Below are 16,178 nucleotides of genomic sequence, written 5' to 3'. Positions count from 1 at the left end.
AGCATGCGCCAGGCCCCAGAGGCAGGGCCACCGCCCCGTCACTGTGGCTGGTGGTGCTGGGGGGCGGTTCCTGGAGTGCTGTCCCCAGATGCAGCCCCCTGAGCCGCTGCTGGAGAGACGAGGGCTCGCTCCGCCCTCGGTCAGTGGCAGCCCAGCCCCACGGGGGCGGAGTCGGTGCCCACGGTCCTTCCGTGAAGCAGTTTTCGAGGCGTCCCTTCTCAAAAATGCCACGTGCACTCGGAGCAGGGGACGCGAGACATGGGACAGGTGCGCTTTGCACGGCCCCTGGATCTCCAGGAGAAATCAAGGGACCTACGCTCTGGGTTTGTAGAGTAAGAGGACATGGGTCACGGGCCAGCAGAAGGAGGGGTGGCCCTTCCTCTCCGAGCCAGGCCTGTGGGTGCCCCGCTGATGGGAGTGGGAGATGCCGTGTGCATGGAGATGGGGGTCCGCCCCGAGGGGCTCATCTCTAAGGGCAGCGTCTGGCGTCCCCTCAGGACTACCTGCTTGAGACTTGTCCAGGGCCGGTGGTGGCTTCTTCTTCCTGGGGAGCCCAATCCCTGAGCGAGCAGTGTTCTCCCAAAAGAAGTTGTTCCTTCCGTGTTTGAGGTAGTAGAAGTGAGGCCCAGAGAGGGCAAGTGAACTTCCTAGGGCAACCCAGCAGACCTGTGATGGAACAGGGTGGTCGCCATCCCAGTGCCCTCTGGCAGACCCCAGGTCTCCTGCTGCCACTCCCTCTGTGCTTTCCAGGGTGTGCAAAGGCCCCTACAGTGTCCCCGTCCTGGGCATCCAGTTGGCAGGAAGGCCATGCTTGTTGGTAAAGGAGTGAGCGAGCCGGGCCCCAGGCTGGGAGGGGCGCACACAGGGCTGGAGAGTGTGGCCTCGGGAGGCCACTAGGTGGCTGCGGATCTCAGTCCAGCCTCCTCCTTGTGTGGTCCAGCCAGGCCACCAGCTGCCTGCAAGGCCAGTTTGCCTGTCTCCAAAGTGGGAGCCTCCTGAGACCCCCCTCCCACCCTGGTGACCCCCAGCACCAGGGTGGCCTCTGAAGAGAGCGCAGCCCTCAGCACAGCCACCTGCCTGCCCCCATTCTGGGTTCTCTCCATTCAGACCCCGTGTCCTCTCCGCAGGCAGCACCTGTGTGCGCAGCAGGCCGAGCTGGACCACCTGTGTGGACGCCAAGCGGACGCCCGCAGGAACTCCAGGCTGGTGAGCGCCCGCCCTGCCCCGTCCAGCGTGGTCAGTCTGGACATCGAGACTCAGGGGAGGGACGTTGGTTTCGGGGTGAGTTGACCTCACCTCAACCCGATGGACGTAACTGGGCAGCGCAGGCCCCTGGGCCATCTCCCCTGCTCTTGGCTCTGAAGGAACTTGGGCAGGCAGGGACCTGCGGGGCAGCTGTCCTGGGTGGTCCCACTTCACAGGCCCTGGACACTGGCTGCCCTGGGGCTCCAGGAGGCTGACGTGACCAGGGACAGTGGACGTCTCTCTGGAGTGTCACAGTGGCCCCTGCTGTCCTCCAGGAGCCTGCAGATCTCAGTGTCCAGGGCTGGCCAGGTTTTCTGCTGTCACCAGCAGTGGCTTTGAGGCAGGGCCCGGGCCTGTCCAGCCAGGGCCAGCGCTCACCCCACTGCGGCCTGAGTCAGCAAAGAACAAAGGAAACAGGGAGCACGGGACAGCCCAGGAGGCCTGCTGGCTCTGGCCCCAGACAGACAGACAGCGAACACGGTCTAGTTAACTGTGTTCCATGGGACTTTGGGGACATTGACACTGAAGAGCCGCTCATTGTTTATGGCAAGTGTCGGTGCCCACGGGTCCTGGCTGCGCCTGGGCACTGCCGGCTCCCGCCGCTCGGGCCTCCACCCCAGGGAGGACCCTTTGGCTGTGGGCTGGCCTCCAGCTCCTCCCTTCAGCCACGGCCGCCTGCGGGACCCGCGCTTCCCTGCCAGGCTCTGGAAACACGAGGAGGGGCCTCGCTGCTGTGGGGGTCCCATCTGGGCCCCTCCAAAGCGCTGACAAAGTGCAGAGCAGGCCACCAGCCCGAGTGAGGGGGCAGCGGGTGGCAGGGAAATGGGTTTTCATATCAGAGGCCACTAGGGAGGCCCGGGCTGGCAGGGCGGGCCGTTGAGGCCCACGGGGGGCAGGGGAGGCCTGGCCAGCTCAGCGCGTCCACCCTGGGTGGGTGGCTGGGAGGCGCCAGCACAGGTGGGAAGGGGCGCTGCAGGGCCCTGCCTGTGCCCAGCACCTGCCCTCACTTCTGGGGCCTCCGAGGCAGGCAGGGTGTGAGCGCGTGCGCGTGGCTCTCCCACGTGCAGACGGCGTGTGGAGGCCGGGGAGGTTCTGCCCGGGGCACCCCGTGCGAGGACACGTGTGGGCTGCTCCCCTGGCGGCTGCCCGGTGGCACAGCAGTAGGACCTTGGTCTCTGAGGCAGTGCCAGGCAGCTGTCTTCTTTTCGAAGTCCTGGACTCTTTCCTGTTCCTTTCTGAGACGGGTTTCGGCTTACGGCCTTGCACGTGCCATTTCAACGTCACACACGGGAAAACCCACATTGGGGGTTTGAGTCTCCTTGTTCACATCATGCTCTCCCCCATCTTCCCTGGCCCGCCTGGGTGGCCCTTCCTCACCCTTGCTTGTTCTTTAATTGCCCCCCTTGGTCACATGATGATCATGTCAACACACACATGTGCACACAGAAGTTCTGGGTCAACAGCTAACCTGCAAAAATGAGGTCACACGGGGCGCAGGGCGCACGCCTGTCATCCCACAGACTCAGGAGGCTGAGGCGGGAGGATCACAGGTTGGAGGCCAGTCTCGGTAACTTCGTGAGACCTTGTCTCAAAATAAGAAACACAAAGGGTGGGAGGTGGCTCAATGGTGAAGCGCCCCGGGTTCCATCCCCAGTCCCACAAAACAAACAAACAATAAAAATAAATAAGTACAGAAACAAATAGAACAAAGTCCCCGTTGCGCACTGTCCACACCTCGCTTCTCCTGCCCTGGGTTTCTGATCTCCTGGGACCAGGCAGCTGGAAGGACCCCTCCCCTGTGGGCAACCAGCGGCCTGCTTCAGCGAGCTTGGTGGCCACACCATCATCTGCCAATGTCCATGGTCTCCCACCACATGGTCACAGACTGAGGCCACCAGGCCCCAAGTACATACCCTGTGGCCTTCCCAGGAGGCTGGAACCCCAGGCTCTGCCTCTCCCAGGCCCCCTCTCACGTTCTGGCAATGGCTGGACCCTCCCTGGACACTCGGAGCTGAGCTTGCTGTGTCCTTTACTCCTAGCCACCCGGGGGGCAGGTGCTACTGATGCCCATGGGACTAGGAGGAAATGGAGGCTCAGAGAGAGCGAGTGCCCTGCCCGGACACACTTCTAGGGGCAGCAGCACAAGACTTAGAACTGCCTCCTCCGAAATGCACATAGCTGCCACTCCTCCTCCTGGGCCTGGTCAGTGACCAGTCTGCGGGCCACCGAGGACAGCCTGGGGCGGCTGCAGTCATTGGCTTTCTGTCCTCCAAGCTCAGAGGCCCTGCACGTGGCCTCTCAGGCCTTGAGGAGCGCTGGGCTCTGACCCCCCGCTTTGCTCCCCACAGGCCTTCTACTACGACCTGGACAAGGTAAGCCCTCCCCGGAGCTCAGCAGGGTGGGCGACGCTGGGCGGTGCTGAGAAGGCCTGGGCTGGCTGCCCGAGATGGAACACCTGGTCTCCTCCCACTTTACAAATGGGCAGACTGAGGCCAGGGTGAGCCTCCCCCAGGGTTGGAGGGGGCTGGCAGACACCCTGCTCCCGGTGTCAGGCCTGGAGGAGGGTGGCGGGTGGCAGGAGCCCAGGCCACTCAACAGATCTGTCTTTCCCTGGGACAAGCAAACGCGCTGCGTGGAGAGGCACATCCGGAAGATGGAGTTCCACATCAGCAAGGTCAGCCGCCGGGGGTCCAGGGGCGGGCGGGCGGCCTCGGCAGGCCAGTAGGAGCTGGAGCCCTCTGGGCAGGGCAAGGTTCCCTGGCGCTGGGCAGCGGGAGAGAGGTGAGGATGAGCAGAGGTGGCCGAGGTGGCCGAGGCGGCTGGTGACTGCAGGTGACTCCTGGCCGTGGGCATGTCTCAGGGCCGCAGGGTCTCTGGCCTGGGGGGGTGTAAGAGGGTGGCCAGGCCCCAGGACTGGGGGGCTCATGCTGCACCCCAGAGGACTGGGAGGCTGGGCTCAGCCACCCTAAGAGCCTGGGTGGGAAAGCAGAGGCCCTGAGAAGAAGGACTGGTTCAGTCCCTGAGGCTTCACTGTGGCTTGTGCTCCCTGTTGTGACCTTTGTCCCCTGGGACCCCGTGGCCATCACAAGCCCCCTCCCGTCTTAGAGTCGAAAAACCAGGCTGAGGCGGAAGTGATGCACCCCTTGGTCCACTTCACTAGTTTTTTATTGTGCACTGACTGTATACCAGTCACACCAGGTGCTGGGGTACGGAGCCCGGGGTGGCCGCTGCCCCAGGCCACCCTGGGTGCTGGCTGGGTGCTGTGCTGGCAGCGGTGCAGGCTGGGCTGAGGGTCAGCTCTCAGCGGGAGCAGCCTGCAGGCAGGTGTGGGGCTGGCCGGGAGGCCGTGCCCACTGGCTGTGCCCTCAGGTGGAGGAGCTCTACGAGGGCTACTGTGTCCAGTGCCGCCTGCGCGACGGGGCCACCAACATGCAGCGCGCCTTCGCCAGGTGCCCGCCCAGCCGCGCTTCCCGCGAGAGCCTGCAGGAGCTGGGCCGCAGCCTGCATGAGTGCGCCGAGGTGGGCGGAGCGCTCTGGCTGCAGGGACAGTGGTGTCCCCTGGGGTGGGCGTGGCTGGGCGAGTGGCTGAGCTCCCACGGGGCTTTTCAGGACATGTGGCTCATCGAGGGGGCGCTGGGGGTTCACCTGGGCGAGTTCCACGTCAGGATGAAAGGTAACGGCTGAGGCAGTGGCCGGAGGCCAGCGTGGGTGGCTCAGGTCCTCTTGGGGCCCCTGGGGGGCGAGCAGCGTTGGCCACAGCCCCAGGGCAGGCCCACCTCTGGGTTTCATGCTGGAGGGCCATGTGACATGGAAAGCCTCACTCCCCCGGGGCCTCTCTGTGGGGTCCCAGGACCCCCCCATTGCCCCGATGCTGATGTGCCACTCCAGGGCAGGGCAGGGCAGGCGTGCATTGGCCCATTTCTGTGTTCCAGGCCTGGTGGGCTACGCGCGCCTCTGCCCAGGAGACCACTATGAGGTACGGCCACCGTCGGAGGTCAGTCCTCAGGGTCCAGCCAGCCTTTGCGGGTAGGGGCTGCCGGGAGCCAGGGTCCTAGCTGAGGTCCTGTCTGGGAGGGAGCCCTCAGGCAGGTGGCCGGGGACCCTGGGCCGCCAGCACACCTCCTGCGCCCACTGCAGGTGCTCATCCGCCTGGGCGGCCAGCGCTGGAGGCTGAAGGGCCGGATTGAGCCGGACGACAGCCAGACGTGGGACCAGGAGGAGAAGGCCTTTGTCCCCACCCTACACGAGAACTTGGAGATCAAGGTGGGACGGGGCCTGGGGTGGGGCCAGGGCGCCCCGGGTGCTCGCTCGGACACCACCCTCCAGTCCCCGCTCCCAGGTGACAGAGCTGCGCGGCCTGAGCTCGCTGGTGGTGGGCTCCGTGACCTGCGACATCGCAGACTTCTTCACGACGCAGCCGCAGATGGTGGTGGTGGACATCACAGAGCTGGGCACCATCAAGCTGCAGCTGGAGGTGCTGTGGAAGTGAGTGGCAGCTCCTGCACCAGCCCCGCGTCCCCAGGGCCACCCCCAGATCCCAGGGGCCAAGAGACTCCGACAGCGCTCCCTAGTGGCCGGATCACACCCGGGCCTGGCTCTGGCCGGATTGTCCCCGAGGATGTCCCTGCCCTGACCACTCTCACCTCCCGCCCCATTGAAAGGCCAGGCCCAGGCCTTCTCTGTGGCCCTGCCCACCCCAGCTGCCCTGAGTTTGAGCCCAGCCTCACTTTGGCCTGGGGGAACGGCTCTGCCCTGGGCTGGCCAGGGGTCTTTCCAGCAGCCTCCTGAGCTTGGCTCCTTGGAGGAGGCTGGCCTCTGCCCAGGAAGGCCTTCTGGCTGCACCTGCCTCCTGGTTCCGGGGTGACCCCAGGGCCACAGACCTGCGAGATGCATGTTCATGAGAAGGACCCTGTGGGTGGGGGATTCTTATCCTGCACCACGTCCCACTGACCTCTGGTGGTCCCCAGAGGCTTCGCACTGTGGACAGAAGAGCTTTTTTTTTTTGCCCCTAAATGAAAACTTGTGTTTCCAGAGAATTCCCTCCTTATCCCCCAGGGCAGGGGCCACGGTGTGAAGGGTTGGGGACATCACCAGGGGAACCCCTCTAGCATACGCGGGGGTAACTGCTCCCCACTGTCCAGCCCCAGGCCAGCCATCCAAGGACCCCGGGTCCCGGGAGCCCACAGGGCTGTGCAGGTGGCTGGCAGACAGGCTGCCCGTGGAGGTTCCTGCAGCGCCCTGGCCACAGGCCTCATGGCTGGGCCGGCCTTTGTGTGCCCAGCTGCAGGCTGAGTCTGGGACATGGGGAGCTCAGCCCAGCAGAGCGCAGAGGTGTGTGTAGCGAGCTCAGTTTTAGATGATCTTCAAGGCTCTGGGTGAATTCAGTCCTGTCCCTTCCCATCAGGGGTGGCACTGGCCTAAACAGGTGGCTTACCTGGGAGTTCCGTCCCCCCATGCACAAGTCCCAGCCACGGAGGGCTGTCCTGGAGGGGAAGGAAGGGTGGCGGGGCCGGCTGCATCCACCCCTGCTCAGCGCTATCACTGATGAAGACTCGGGCCTGGAACTTGGCCCCGGACAGCTCCTGCACGGGAAGGACCTGGAACCAGTGACACCCAGCCTCTGCTCTCCTTCCAGCCCATTTGACTCTGAGAGCCTCCTGGTGTCACCCAGCCCCACGGGCAAGTTTTCCCTGGGCAGCAGGAAGGGCTCCTTGTACAACTGGACACCCCCAAGCACCCCCAGCTTCCGGGAGAGGTACTACCTGGTGAGTGACCTTCTCCCCGGGGCAGGGACACTGGTCACCTGGGGGGACAGGAAGTGGGGGCTGGGCTGAGCTCCCGGCACTCCCAGGGGCGGCCCTCTTAGGGCTCGGCCTTGCTTTGGGGTTCGCCTGGGTGCTGGGCGTCCTCTGCTTCCTCTGCTGCTGGCCCTGGGGGTGGTCCTGGGTCGGCCAGTTCTGAACGGCCCCCTGGGGGCCTCCTTCTGCCTGGCCTTGGCTCTGGCCTCTGCTCTGTCCTGTCAGTGCGTTTCCAGGAGCACCGCCCGAAAGACGCAGTAAAGCGTCTCTTCTCCAGGGACCAGGTCCCCTCCGAGTCCCTTCTGTGTCGTCTGTGAGCGTGGCTCATGCCCCTCCTGACTCCGCAGCTGCCCTCCCCACGCCATTGTCGTTCTCGAGGGGCTTCTTTCTGCCCCCAGCGGCTCCCTCTTGCTTCGCTCGCCCACGCCGCGGGCCCCGGGCCCGACTGTGCTTCCTTTAACATGACGCGTCTCACGCAGTGGCCAGCTGCAGGCCAGTGCGTGACCCTGGATATGCGTCCTTCTTCAGAAATGCCCGCATCTCACAAAGCCTGAGCCCTGGCCAGGGTCCTGAGGTGCCAAGGTGCTCGTCCCCTACTTGGGTGTGGCACTGGCACGTGGAGGCTCATGTACTGGGGACCCAGAACCCTTCCCAACAAGGAGCCCCAAGTTTGGAGACTGAGCAGGACAAGACTTCTGTCGCCCTCCTGGAGTGGGGGGTGGCTTCCCGTGGGCCCAGCGAGCTGGGTTAAGGCCACCTGTGGTGACGAGCCTGCACTCTGCAGCCCTGGCCCTCACCTCTCACCTGGGTGTGACCTTGGGCGTCACTAGGCCTCTTAACCCTCAGTTCCTGTATCAGAGCCATGAGATTGACAGTGCCACCCTCCGGGGACACAGTGAAGGTTTGCACAGAGTGACTTGAGGCCTGGGGCAGGGCAGGTACACACACACTGCCTAGTGACAGCTGCTGCCACTGCTGTGACAATGTGTGTAACTCAGTCCATCTGTCCACTTCACTCATTCAAACCTCCACACCAAGTCCTGCTCTTGGCCAGGGGAGGGCTGTCCTCCATGGGGAGACCTGGTGCCAGGATGAGGGCCACTGGCCACCTAAGGGGCACAGAAACCTCGGAAAACAGAGAAGGAGAGGGGCTGCTGGGCAGGTGGGGGGACCGCAGAGAACGGGGCACGGAGGGACAGGCTCCAGGAAGGTGACCCTGAACAAGCGCCCGAGGAGTGCATGGGAAGGGTGCTGGGCAGGGGCAGGGCCGAGTGTGGGCCCCCGGAAGCCAGCACCTGGCGGAGCCGCCCCCCGAGCTGGGGAGGCAGAGCGGGTGTCGGGGCCTGGCCGAGTCGGGCGGCGGGTGAGGCTGCTGTGTCCCTCCCAGTCTGTCCTGCAGCAGCCAGCGCAGCCGGCGTTGCTGCTGGGCAGGCCGAGGGCCCCCTCCATCCTCAGCTACCTGTCCGAGAGTGACCTCCAGGGCCCCAGCCTGCGAAGCCGGAGCCAGGAGCTGCCAGAGATGGACTCCTTCAGCTCCGAGGAGCCCCGGGACGCCGAATCAAGCAGGTCGGCCTCTACCTCGGATGTGGGGCTCCTGCCCTCAGCCGTTGACCCTGCCGCCTCCACTGAAGAGGAGGCCCCAAAGGGCCCCCCACCCTTGGGCCTGCTGCCCGAGATGGCCCACCTGGCAGGGGCCTCACCTGTGGAGCAGCCTGGCTGGAGGAACCTGGGAGCCGAGAGCCCCAACCCGCCCCAGGGCCCCCTGTCCCACAGCTGCATGCTCCCGAGCAGCCGGGAGGACCAGGATGAAGGAGAAGCTGGGGCTGCAGTGGACGGGCCTGCCATGGCCCCCGAGAGGCCCCTGCAGGAGGTCCTGGAGTTACTGAGGTCCACGGACCCTGCCCAGCCCCAGCTCCGGGAACTCGAGTACCAGGTCCTCGGCTTCAGGGACCGGCTGAAGGTATGGCCATGTTCCTGGGGGCAGCAGCCCTGCTCTGCTGATGGCCCGGCCACTGGGCATGGGCCCTGGGGCCGCTGGGCCAGGGCAGGCCTCCTGGCCGCATCTCAGCACGACCTGGGTAGACGGCGTCTCTGTGGGCCTCAGCGTCCTCCTGTCAAGTGGGGACGAGCGCCCTCATTGGGCCAGGAGGACCATCACAAGGGGGGCCGGGGCTCACAGAGGATGACCTGTCCCACACTCAGCCAGAACCCGGCCCTACCACGAGTCTCCTGACCTGGGCGGCAGAGGGGGCTGCAGCCTGGTGTTAAGGAGCCACACATGGGTCTCACTGGCCCCTGGAAGGCCCCGAGCCACCTGCTGCCTCCCCCATGCGCCCCACCAGAACCTTACGCACACGGCTAGGCCAGCGCCTCCGTTCACAGGAGGGCTCGGGGACAGTGGCTCTGAGAGGGGCTCGCCTGGACAGACAACCCTACTTTTCATTTGCATAAGCTGAAAACGTACATAAAATAAAATGAACACGTCACCAGCACTTTCTCACACATCAGTTAACCTACAACCCACTCCCTGTGGGACACTTTGGCACTGAACCGCCAACAGCTCTCTTCAAAAGTCAGTCTTTTTGGCTGTATTGTCACCTGCCCTAACATCACCCATCAGCACAGAAGGTGGAAGTCCTCATTGATACCAGTAACTTAAAAAAAAATGTTCATGCTTATCACTGCTACAGGCTTTAAAAAGTACCTGCCTGAAATTTTTGAGAAAAAGTTTCAAGAAATAATGTCACTTTTTTTGTACTTCTGAAGTCTTTCTGTGTGGGACAGTTTGAGTCAATGCGCACACAACTTCCTTCACATACGGGTAATTTGAAAAATGACACCCACTTAACACACAAGTCTTAAAATACGGCCACAAGCAATAATTCAGAACATCTTTAAGGAACATTTCCCTTTATTTTGAGAATGACAAAAATACCCCTAGGTCCTGGTTTTCAGGGTGCTTCCTGAACAGAAATGGCACGTGTGCACATGCGCAGCCGTGCACCATGAGCGGGCATCGTGCATGAGCACTCAGGTGACCCGAGCCACTGTGGACCTGCATTTGCTGCTTGCTAAGATTCACTTGTGACCCTGGAACCAGCCCGAGGCGCCTGCACGGTCACTTTCAAGGATGTTCAGGTCGCCAGCGGAGGTTACGCCAGGCGACGCCGGCCTTGCTTCTGCTCCTTAGCCCCTGTCCTGCTCATGGTCTAGTCGGTGCCACATTTTTCCTATTTTTGTGCTTTTTGTCAGGGGCTGTGGTTAAGTGGCCCTGAGAGCGTAGCTGTGGGGCTGGCCGGGTCCTGGCTGGGGTCCTGGGAGCTGCCCTCCGCAGGATCAAGGTGCTGTGGGCTGACGCGGCAGCACCTTCACACGAGGCGTCTTCAACGCGTCTCCTCTGGTGGCTGGGGGAGCTGCTGGAAGGGGCTTGCAGGGACCTCACCCTGGCCCCCATGGCCCTGCTGGGTTCACGGGTTCTGTTTCTTGCTGTGACTTCCTGGAGAGTCCACTGTGTGCGTGTCTCCACACACACACACACACACACACACACACAGACACACACCCCTGCGCCTGCCTGTTGGCCCTGTCGGGGGGCTCTCTGCAGCCTTCATTCTCTGGCTGCTTGGGCGTCTCCCGGGGTGACTCAGGACCTGGCTCCCGCTCCCGCCTCTGCTGGCTGGGCATGGGGTGCAGTTTTGGGGGCGAGGCCTAGCTGTCCTGGGGAGGGGACAGTCTCCAGGAAGGAAGCCATGTGGCAGGACAGTGACTCAACAGGAGGATCCTGAGCTCACCTGAAGCCTCTGAGCTTCTAAAGGGGTTTGTCCCAGACTCCAGCATGTTCTGAAAACAATCTGTATGTGCAGAAATTAAAACTCGGGGCTTCCCGCAAACCCCAGGTTCCTGGACCTTAGAAAACTGAGCCACCCGGCCACACGGTCCCACCTTCCCACGGGGCAGGGGCAGCGGGAGCAGAGTGGCAGCTCTGTGGGGGAGGGGCCTGCCCGCCGTGTCCCCTCCTGGACTCCTCATTCCTATCACCTGTGCTGTCCGGGGTGTCGTGGACCCAGATGAGCCTGTTCAGATGGGCGGCCCTTGAGATTTTGCTTCGCGGTGTCAGTTGTTCAGGAGGGACCTCGGGAAGCGCCACCCCCACACACGCCCTGCCCAGACCAGGACCGTCAGGCTTGAAGGACCTGGCTGGGTCCTGGCTAGAGCCCGGGCGGCACTGGCCTGAAACCTGGCCCTTGCCCACAGCCCCGCGGGGCCCGGCAGGAGGACCCCGCGGCCGAGAGCCTGATGGACTGCATCCTGGAGAGCTTCGCCTTCCTCCACGCCGACCTCGCTCCCGACCAGCTGTCCCTGTTCGGGGACTCCCAGGGTCTGCGGTGAGTGCACCCTGCACAGCGAGGACCAGCTGGGGCGCCTGGCCCAGGCTGCCTCAGCTCCACGCCTCCCACCTGCCTCCCGGGCCTCTTCCTCCCAGCGCTGGTGGTCCCTCCCTCCGTCCCCCAACGTCCCCTGCCCACTCCAGACCCACCCGAGCTTCCTGCTCCAAGGAATGTGCTTTTTAAAAAATCTGTAAACAGAGTGCACCGTGGGACCTCTTTGGCCTCAACTTCACCAAGGGGTCAGAAAACCAAAGTCCCCTGGTGACTGACGCTCTGGCCCTGGGGACCTCTGGCCCAAGCCAGTGACACCACCTGTTCAGATCACCCCCGTGGTAATCTCAGCAGCCCTGAAGGGTGCGGTCTGGGTTCCTGCTCCCTCCCCAGAGCCACAGGGAGGGGCTCTTGGCCCAGCCAGAGGCCCTGCCACCCTCTGCCCTGATGCCACCTGGTGCCCACTGGCACCCTGTGTCATGCTTGTGGGGCTTCACTGCCCACAGGTGGCAACAGGCGTCTGCTTCCTCTCCACTGCATGTTGGAGTAAAATGGGGCTGGGGGGCGGACCCAGCCCCGCCTCCGGCCAGCCCCTGGGCCACACCCTAGCTCCTGAGCTTTGCGCTGGGCTTTCTCCTCAGTGACCTCCAGGCCCCTGGGACCTGGGGTGGCCTCGCTGACTTCCAGGGGGGAGGGTTTCCTGGCCTCACAGAAGCGGAGCCTGCTCACCAGATCGGTCACCAGCCTCTTCTCCCTCCAACTCAGGAAAGACCGGCCCCCGCCGGCCCCACTGAAGGAGTCCTCCAGGGAGCTCACAGCTGGTGCCCGGGAGCTGGACGCGCTGCTCACGGTCCACCTGAAAGTCTGCAAAGCCCTGCTGCAGGTGGGGTGCTGGGGGGCTTGCTGGGCCAGGGGAAGCCTAGGAAAGAAGCTGATCTCTCAAGTGGTGGGGGCACGGCACAGCGACAAGGCTGAGGTCCCCCTGTGGAAGCTGCCGGCCAGGGCCTGGATGGGCAGTTGGGTGGCCTTGTGTAGCTTGCCCCTAAACGTACATGACACATCTGTAGACGCAGGAAGCTGAGTCCAAACTGGTTCCACCAGAAGGGAGATTTCAGAGGGCTCCAGGGCCACCGTGGCGGGCTCTGCCCTTCCACTCTGCTTTGTGAGGTGGGTGGGGTGCACTTTTGGTGGCAAAGGTGGCCCCTGGCAGCTTAGCCTCCTCTTAAGAGGCTCAGGTGAGTGAGTCAGGGAGCTGCGGCTGAGGAGGACAGGACAAGCGGGGCACCAGGGGAAGGCGAGCGCAGTCCCCGTGGTGACCAAGGCACCACACGCCGCCTCCAGAGACTGGCCTTCCCCAATCTGCCGAGGATGGTGCAGGACTGCCTCCTGGAGGAAGCAGCCCAGCAAAAGCAGATTCTGGAGACGCTTTCTGACCTTGATTTTGACAAGGTCAGCAACGCGACGTCCATTGAAGATGGTAAGGAACTGTGCCCTGCCACGGGCTGCCTCGCCCCCTCCCCACACCCAAAGCAGACAGCAGCCTGGGGAGGGTGGGGATCAGAGACGCCCTGCGGGCGGGCAGGCCACCTGGATCAGCTGGCGCACACTCCACCACCCCGGCCTCTGGGCAAGGCTTCAGTCGGAGTCACGGCCTCTCTGTGTCCTGGGGAGGCCACTGCCCGGCCTTCAGGCCGTAATCCCCAGGGCACATTCAGGGTACACAGCACGCCCGCAATGGTAGCTACGACCCCAGTTCTACCTCTGACCCCAAGGACCGCTCCCTTGTGAGCCCCGGTTCCTTGTCCACAAAGAGGTGCTGGTGACAGCTGCTCCTGGTTGTTGTCACGCCACCCCTGACTTCCCTGACCTCGGTGCTGGAGGAGGGCCCTCGGAGATCCTGTGGCTTGTTCTTGCACCAGCCACTCAGGCTGGGGAACCGCTCCCAGTCATTCCGCAGGCCTCCCACGGGAAGGGCTGCCTGGCGCTGTGGCACGGGTGCACGGGGCCCGGCAGCATCCTGTCCTGCCCCGCCACGACGCTCCTGGGCCAGCTCAAGAGGACCTTCCTGCACAGAGTCCGAGGGAAATACCCAGGACAGCTGGAAATAGGTAGTCCTCCCTCTCGTCCTTGCCACCCAAGGCTGGGCCTGCTGCATGGTGACAGGGGCTGTGTCACCCTCTCCCCCTCCCTGGGTCTTCATGGCACTGGGCAGGGGCCACCTCTCAGCTTGGTTATGAGCACCTTGCTTTCACTGGGGAGGGCAAGGGCCTCCACAGACGCACTTCTGAGCAGCTGTGAGCCCCGAGGTGCATGGAAACACAGCGGGTTGGTCATTATCCGAGGACACATTCCATGCCTCCCACCAGAGCCTTCAAGAGATGAGGTCAGGCTTAGAGGAAGGTGGGCAGGTAAGGTCTGATCAAGGTGCCTTGAAATGCAGGTTGGGCCCCTCCCCAGGGTGCAGGGCTACAGCATTTTTCTCTGTTGACCAGGTGATGAGTGACAGTTGTATCCAGGCAGTGGCTCTGGGCTGCTTACTGATGGGCAGAGTCCCTGGCCCTGCCTCTGGTCTGAGCCCAGGACTCAGCCACGCACCAAGGCTGTGGGACCCAGGGCCTGTGGACACAGCTGGGCACACTCTTTCCCCATGGGCACTGGAGGTGCCACTAGGGAGCCTTGTAACGGAGCTGGCTCTGCCTGCAGAGGCCAGCCAAGGTCTTGGTGACTCCTCACGGTCCCTTCCCTGTGGCCAGTGTGCCGCAGGCTCCTGGAGCAGGTGGTCAGCTGCAGAGGGTTGCTCCCCGAGGCTGGGCTCCTGGAGGGACAGACTGTCACCTGGTTCCAGTTTCACAGCTACCTGCAGAGACAGAGCGTCTCTGACCTGGAGAAGCACTTTGCCCAGCTCACCAAGGAAGGTAGGGGCCAAGCTGGGCAGCCAGGGTCTCAAACCAAGTTACAGCCAAAGAGTGTCCATGGGTCCTCTGCCCTGGCTCTCGAAAGCCAGTTTCTCAGGTTACAGCTCAGTTTCTGCGACTTTCCCCTCTAGCTACTGTTTTGAGGTCCCAGATTTATTGAGATTCCACATTCGGCTGACACAGAGAAATCAAGTCCAAAAGAAGGTGGCTTTAAAAGGTGGAGTGGGAAAAAAGATGGGAAGCTGGTGTCCTGGTGCATGCCGGGACCACCGCTCCAGGGAGGGAGGCAGGAGGATGGAGAGTCTGAGTTCAAGGCCAAGGCCAGCTTCAGCACCTTAGGCAGCCCCGTCTCACACAAGAAGAGCACAGTGCAGCCGTCAGAGCTGGGGATGGTGGCAGTGGGCTGGCTCAGTGCCCAGAGTGGGGCTGTGGTGTCTTTGACTCAGGGTGTACCTGACCCCTGCTAGAAAGCCTTCCCAGGTTCCGGGAGGTCCCTTTTGAAAGGTGTCCAGACAGGGCCTGCTGGGGACGCCTCGCAGTTCACAGCAGCTGAACCTCGACTCCCCCCTCCGCCCCCAGTCACGCTCACCCAGGAACTGCACTGCGCAGGGCGGCTCAGGACGGTCAGGAAGCTGCGGGGAAAGCGGCTGGGCCTGCTCCAGCCGCTGCCCCAGACCTTGAGAGCCTGGGCGCTGCTGCAGCTGGACGGGCCCCCACGGGTGTGCAAGGCGGCCAGAGCTCACCTGGCCAGTGCAGCCAAGAACAGGAGCTTCCGGGAAAAGGTAAGGCGTCGAGGAGGGACAGCCAGGCCCTGGCCGGGGCAGGCGCGGGGCTTTGGTGTTCTCAGAGACACGTGCGGAGTGGGTGGCAGGGCTGTAGTCCTGGGAGATTTGGGCTTCGGGATGGTCCCAGGAGGCCGTGTGTGATCGGGGCTGGGGAGGCCAGGCCACCAGAGACCACACCCCGATAGCCATCTGCTTCTAAAGCAGCGCCTCAGTCCGGTCTCCGAGGAGGCCGCACACTGGACGCCTTCAGAGTGCCCGTGGCCATCCCCACTTACTAGCCAGTTGGGGTTCACCTGAAAACCGAGATGGGACCCCCTGCCTTTGTGGTCCTAGGTCTGGGACTAGGTCTCTTTCAGGCAGCAGCCCGAGGTGGGTGGGAAGGGTGACAGGGGCCTATTCTGTACCTGGGACTCGGCTCCAGGCCAGAGAGCGAATCTCACGGCCACGCAGCCCACGCACGGTCCTTCCTTGAGCACATGCACCTGGGGTTGCTTTACTCTCTGGGGACTTCTGAAGCACAGAGGACAACAATGTAGGAAACTCCCACATGCTGCCGCCTGGGCCTGATCTCCAGGGCCAGCCCCCGCCCGCCCACTCCCCGTGGTCCAGCAGCTGCCCACACATCTGACTGACCTGTGCGAGCGGAGGCCGAGCCAAGACGGGGATTCCTTTAAAAACCTTGACTCCCATAGCATCATGCGGCTCAGAGCCACCAGAGAGTGCGCCCCTGATGTTGGCAAGTCCAACTCCCAAGTCTGAGGGGTTTCTGGCTAACCAGGGTCTCCAAGAGGTGAGCACGATGTCATCAGCTGACGTCGCTTAAATTTCACTTCATGTGAAGGCCCCACCTCTTTCCCCTGGAGATCATGTGTCGATGGCACTGGGTTGTCCCACGAGGCTGTGGGCATGGCGCGAGGATCATGCGCTCTGTCTTGTGCTGCAGCTGGCTCACGGCCCAGGGCTAGGGATGTCCTGGGACTGTAACAAAGGCCTCCACACGGTGGCAGCCCCTTGGAGGTGTCTTGAGCGGGGGCGCTGATGGCCCTGTCCCCCCCC

The 16,178-nt window shown here is 63.4% G+C and overlaps 1 protein-coding gene across 1 annotated transcript in view; it reads left to right on the top strand.

Annotated features, from left to right (window-relative positions):
• The first annotated feature begins 258 nt into the window (after nucleotides 1-258).
• The window catches only part of Ripor3 (RIPOR family member 3), a 19,820-nt gene continuing 3,900 nt past the window's right edge, over nucleotides 259-16,178 (top strand). Inside the window, exons 1-17 of the mRNA XM_048811943.1 lie at nucleotides 259-332; nucleotides 1,128-1,281; nucleotides 3,594-3,617; nucleotides 3,866-3,919; nucleotides 4,615-4,764; nucleotides 4,855-4,918; nucleotides 5,178-5,239; nucleotides 5,383-5,508; nucleotides 5,585-5,730; nucleotides 6,881-7,010; nucleotides 8,431-9,003; nucleotides 11,298-11,428; nucleotides 12,188-12,305; nucleotides 12,764-12,899; nucleotides 13,369-13,530; nucleotides 14,176-14,337; nucleotides 14,917-15,119. Of these exons, the coding sequence (XP_048667900.1) occupies nucleotides 259-332; nucleotides 1,128-1,281; nucleotides 3,594-3,617; nucleotides 3,866-3,919; nucleotides 4,615-4,764; nucleotides 4,855-4,918; nucleotides 5,178-5,239; nucleotides 5,383-5,508; nucleotides 5,585-5,730; nucleotides 6,881-7,010; nucleotides 8,431-9,003; nucleotides 11,298-11,428; nucleotides 12,188-12,305; nucleotides 12,764-12,899; nucleotides 13,369-13,530; nucleotides 14,176-14,337; nucleotides 14,917-15,119 (2,469 nt within the window). The remainder of the gene's footprint in view (nucleotides 333-1,127; nucleotides 1,282-3,593; nucleotides 3,618-3,865; nucleotides 3,920-4,614; nucleotides 4,765-4,854; nucleotides 4,919-5,177; nucleotides 5,240-5,382; nucleotides 5,509-5,584; nucleotides 5,731-6,880; nucleotides 7,011-8,430; nucleotides 9,004-11,297; nucleotides 11,429-12,187; nucleotides 12,306-12,763; nucleotides 12,900-13,368; nucleotides 13,531-14,175; nucleotides 14,338-14,916; nucleotides 15,120-16,178) is intronic.

Source organism: Marmota marmota, unplaced genomic scaffold, assembly GCF_001458135.2.
Source record: "Marmota marmota marmota unplaced genomic scaffold, marMar, whole genome shotgun sequence".
Classification (NCBI taxonomy): domain Eukaryota; kingdom Metazoa; phylum Chordata; class Mammalia; order Rodentia; family Sciuridae; genus Marmota; species Marmota marmota.
This window is presented reverse-complemented; position numbering and strand designations above follow the sequence as displayed.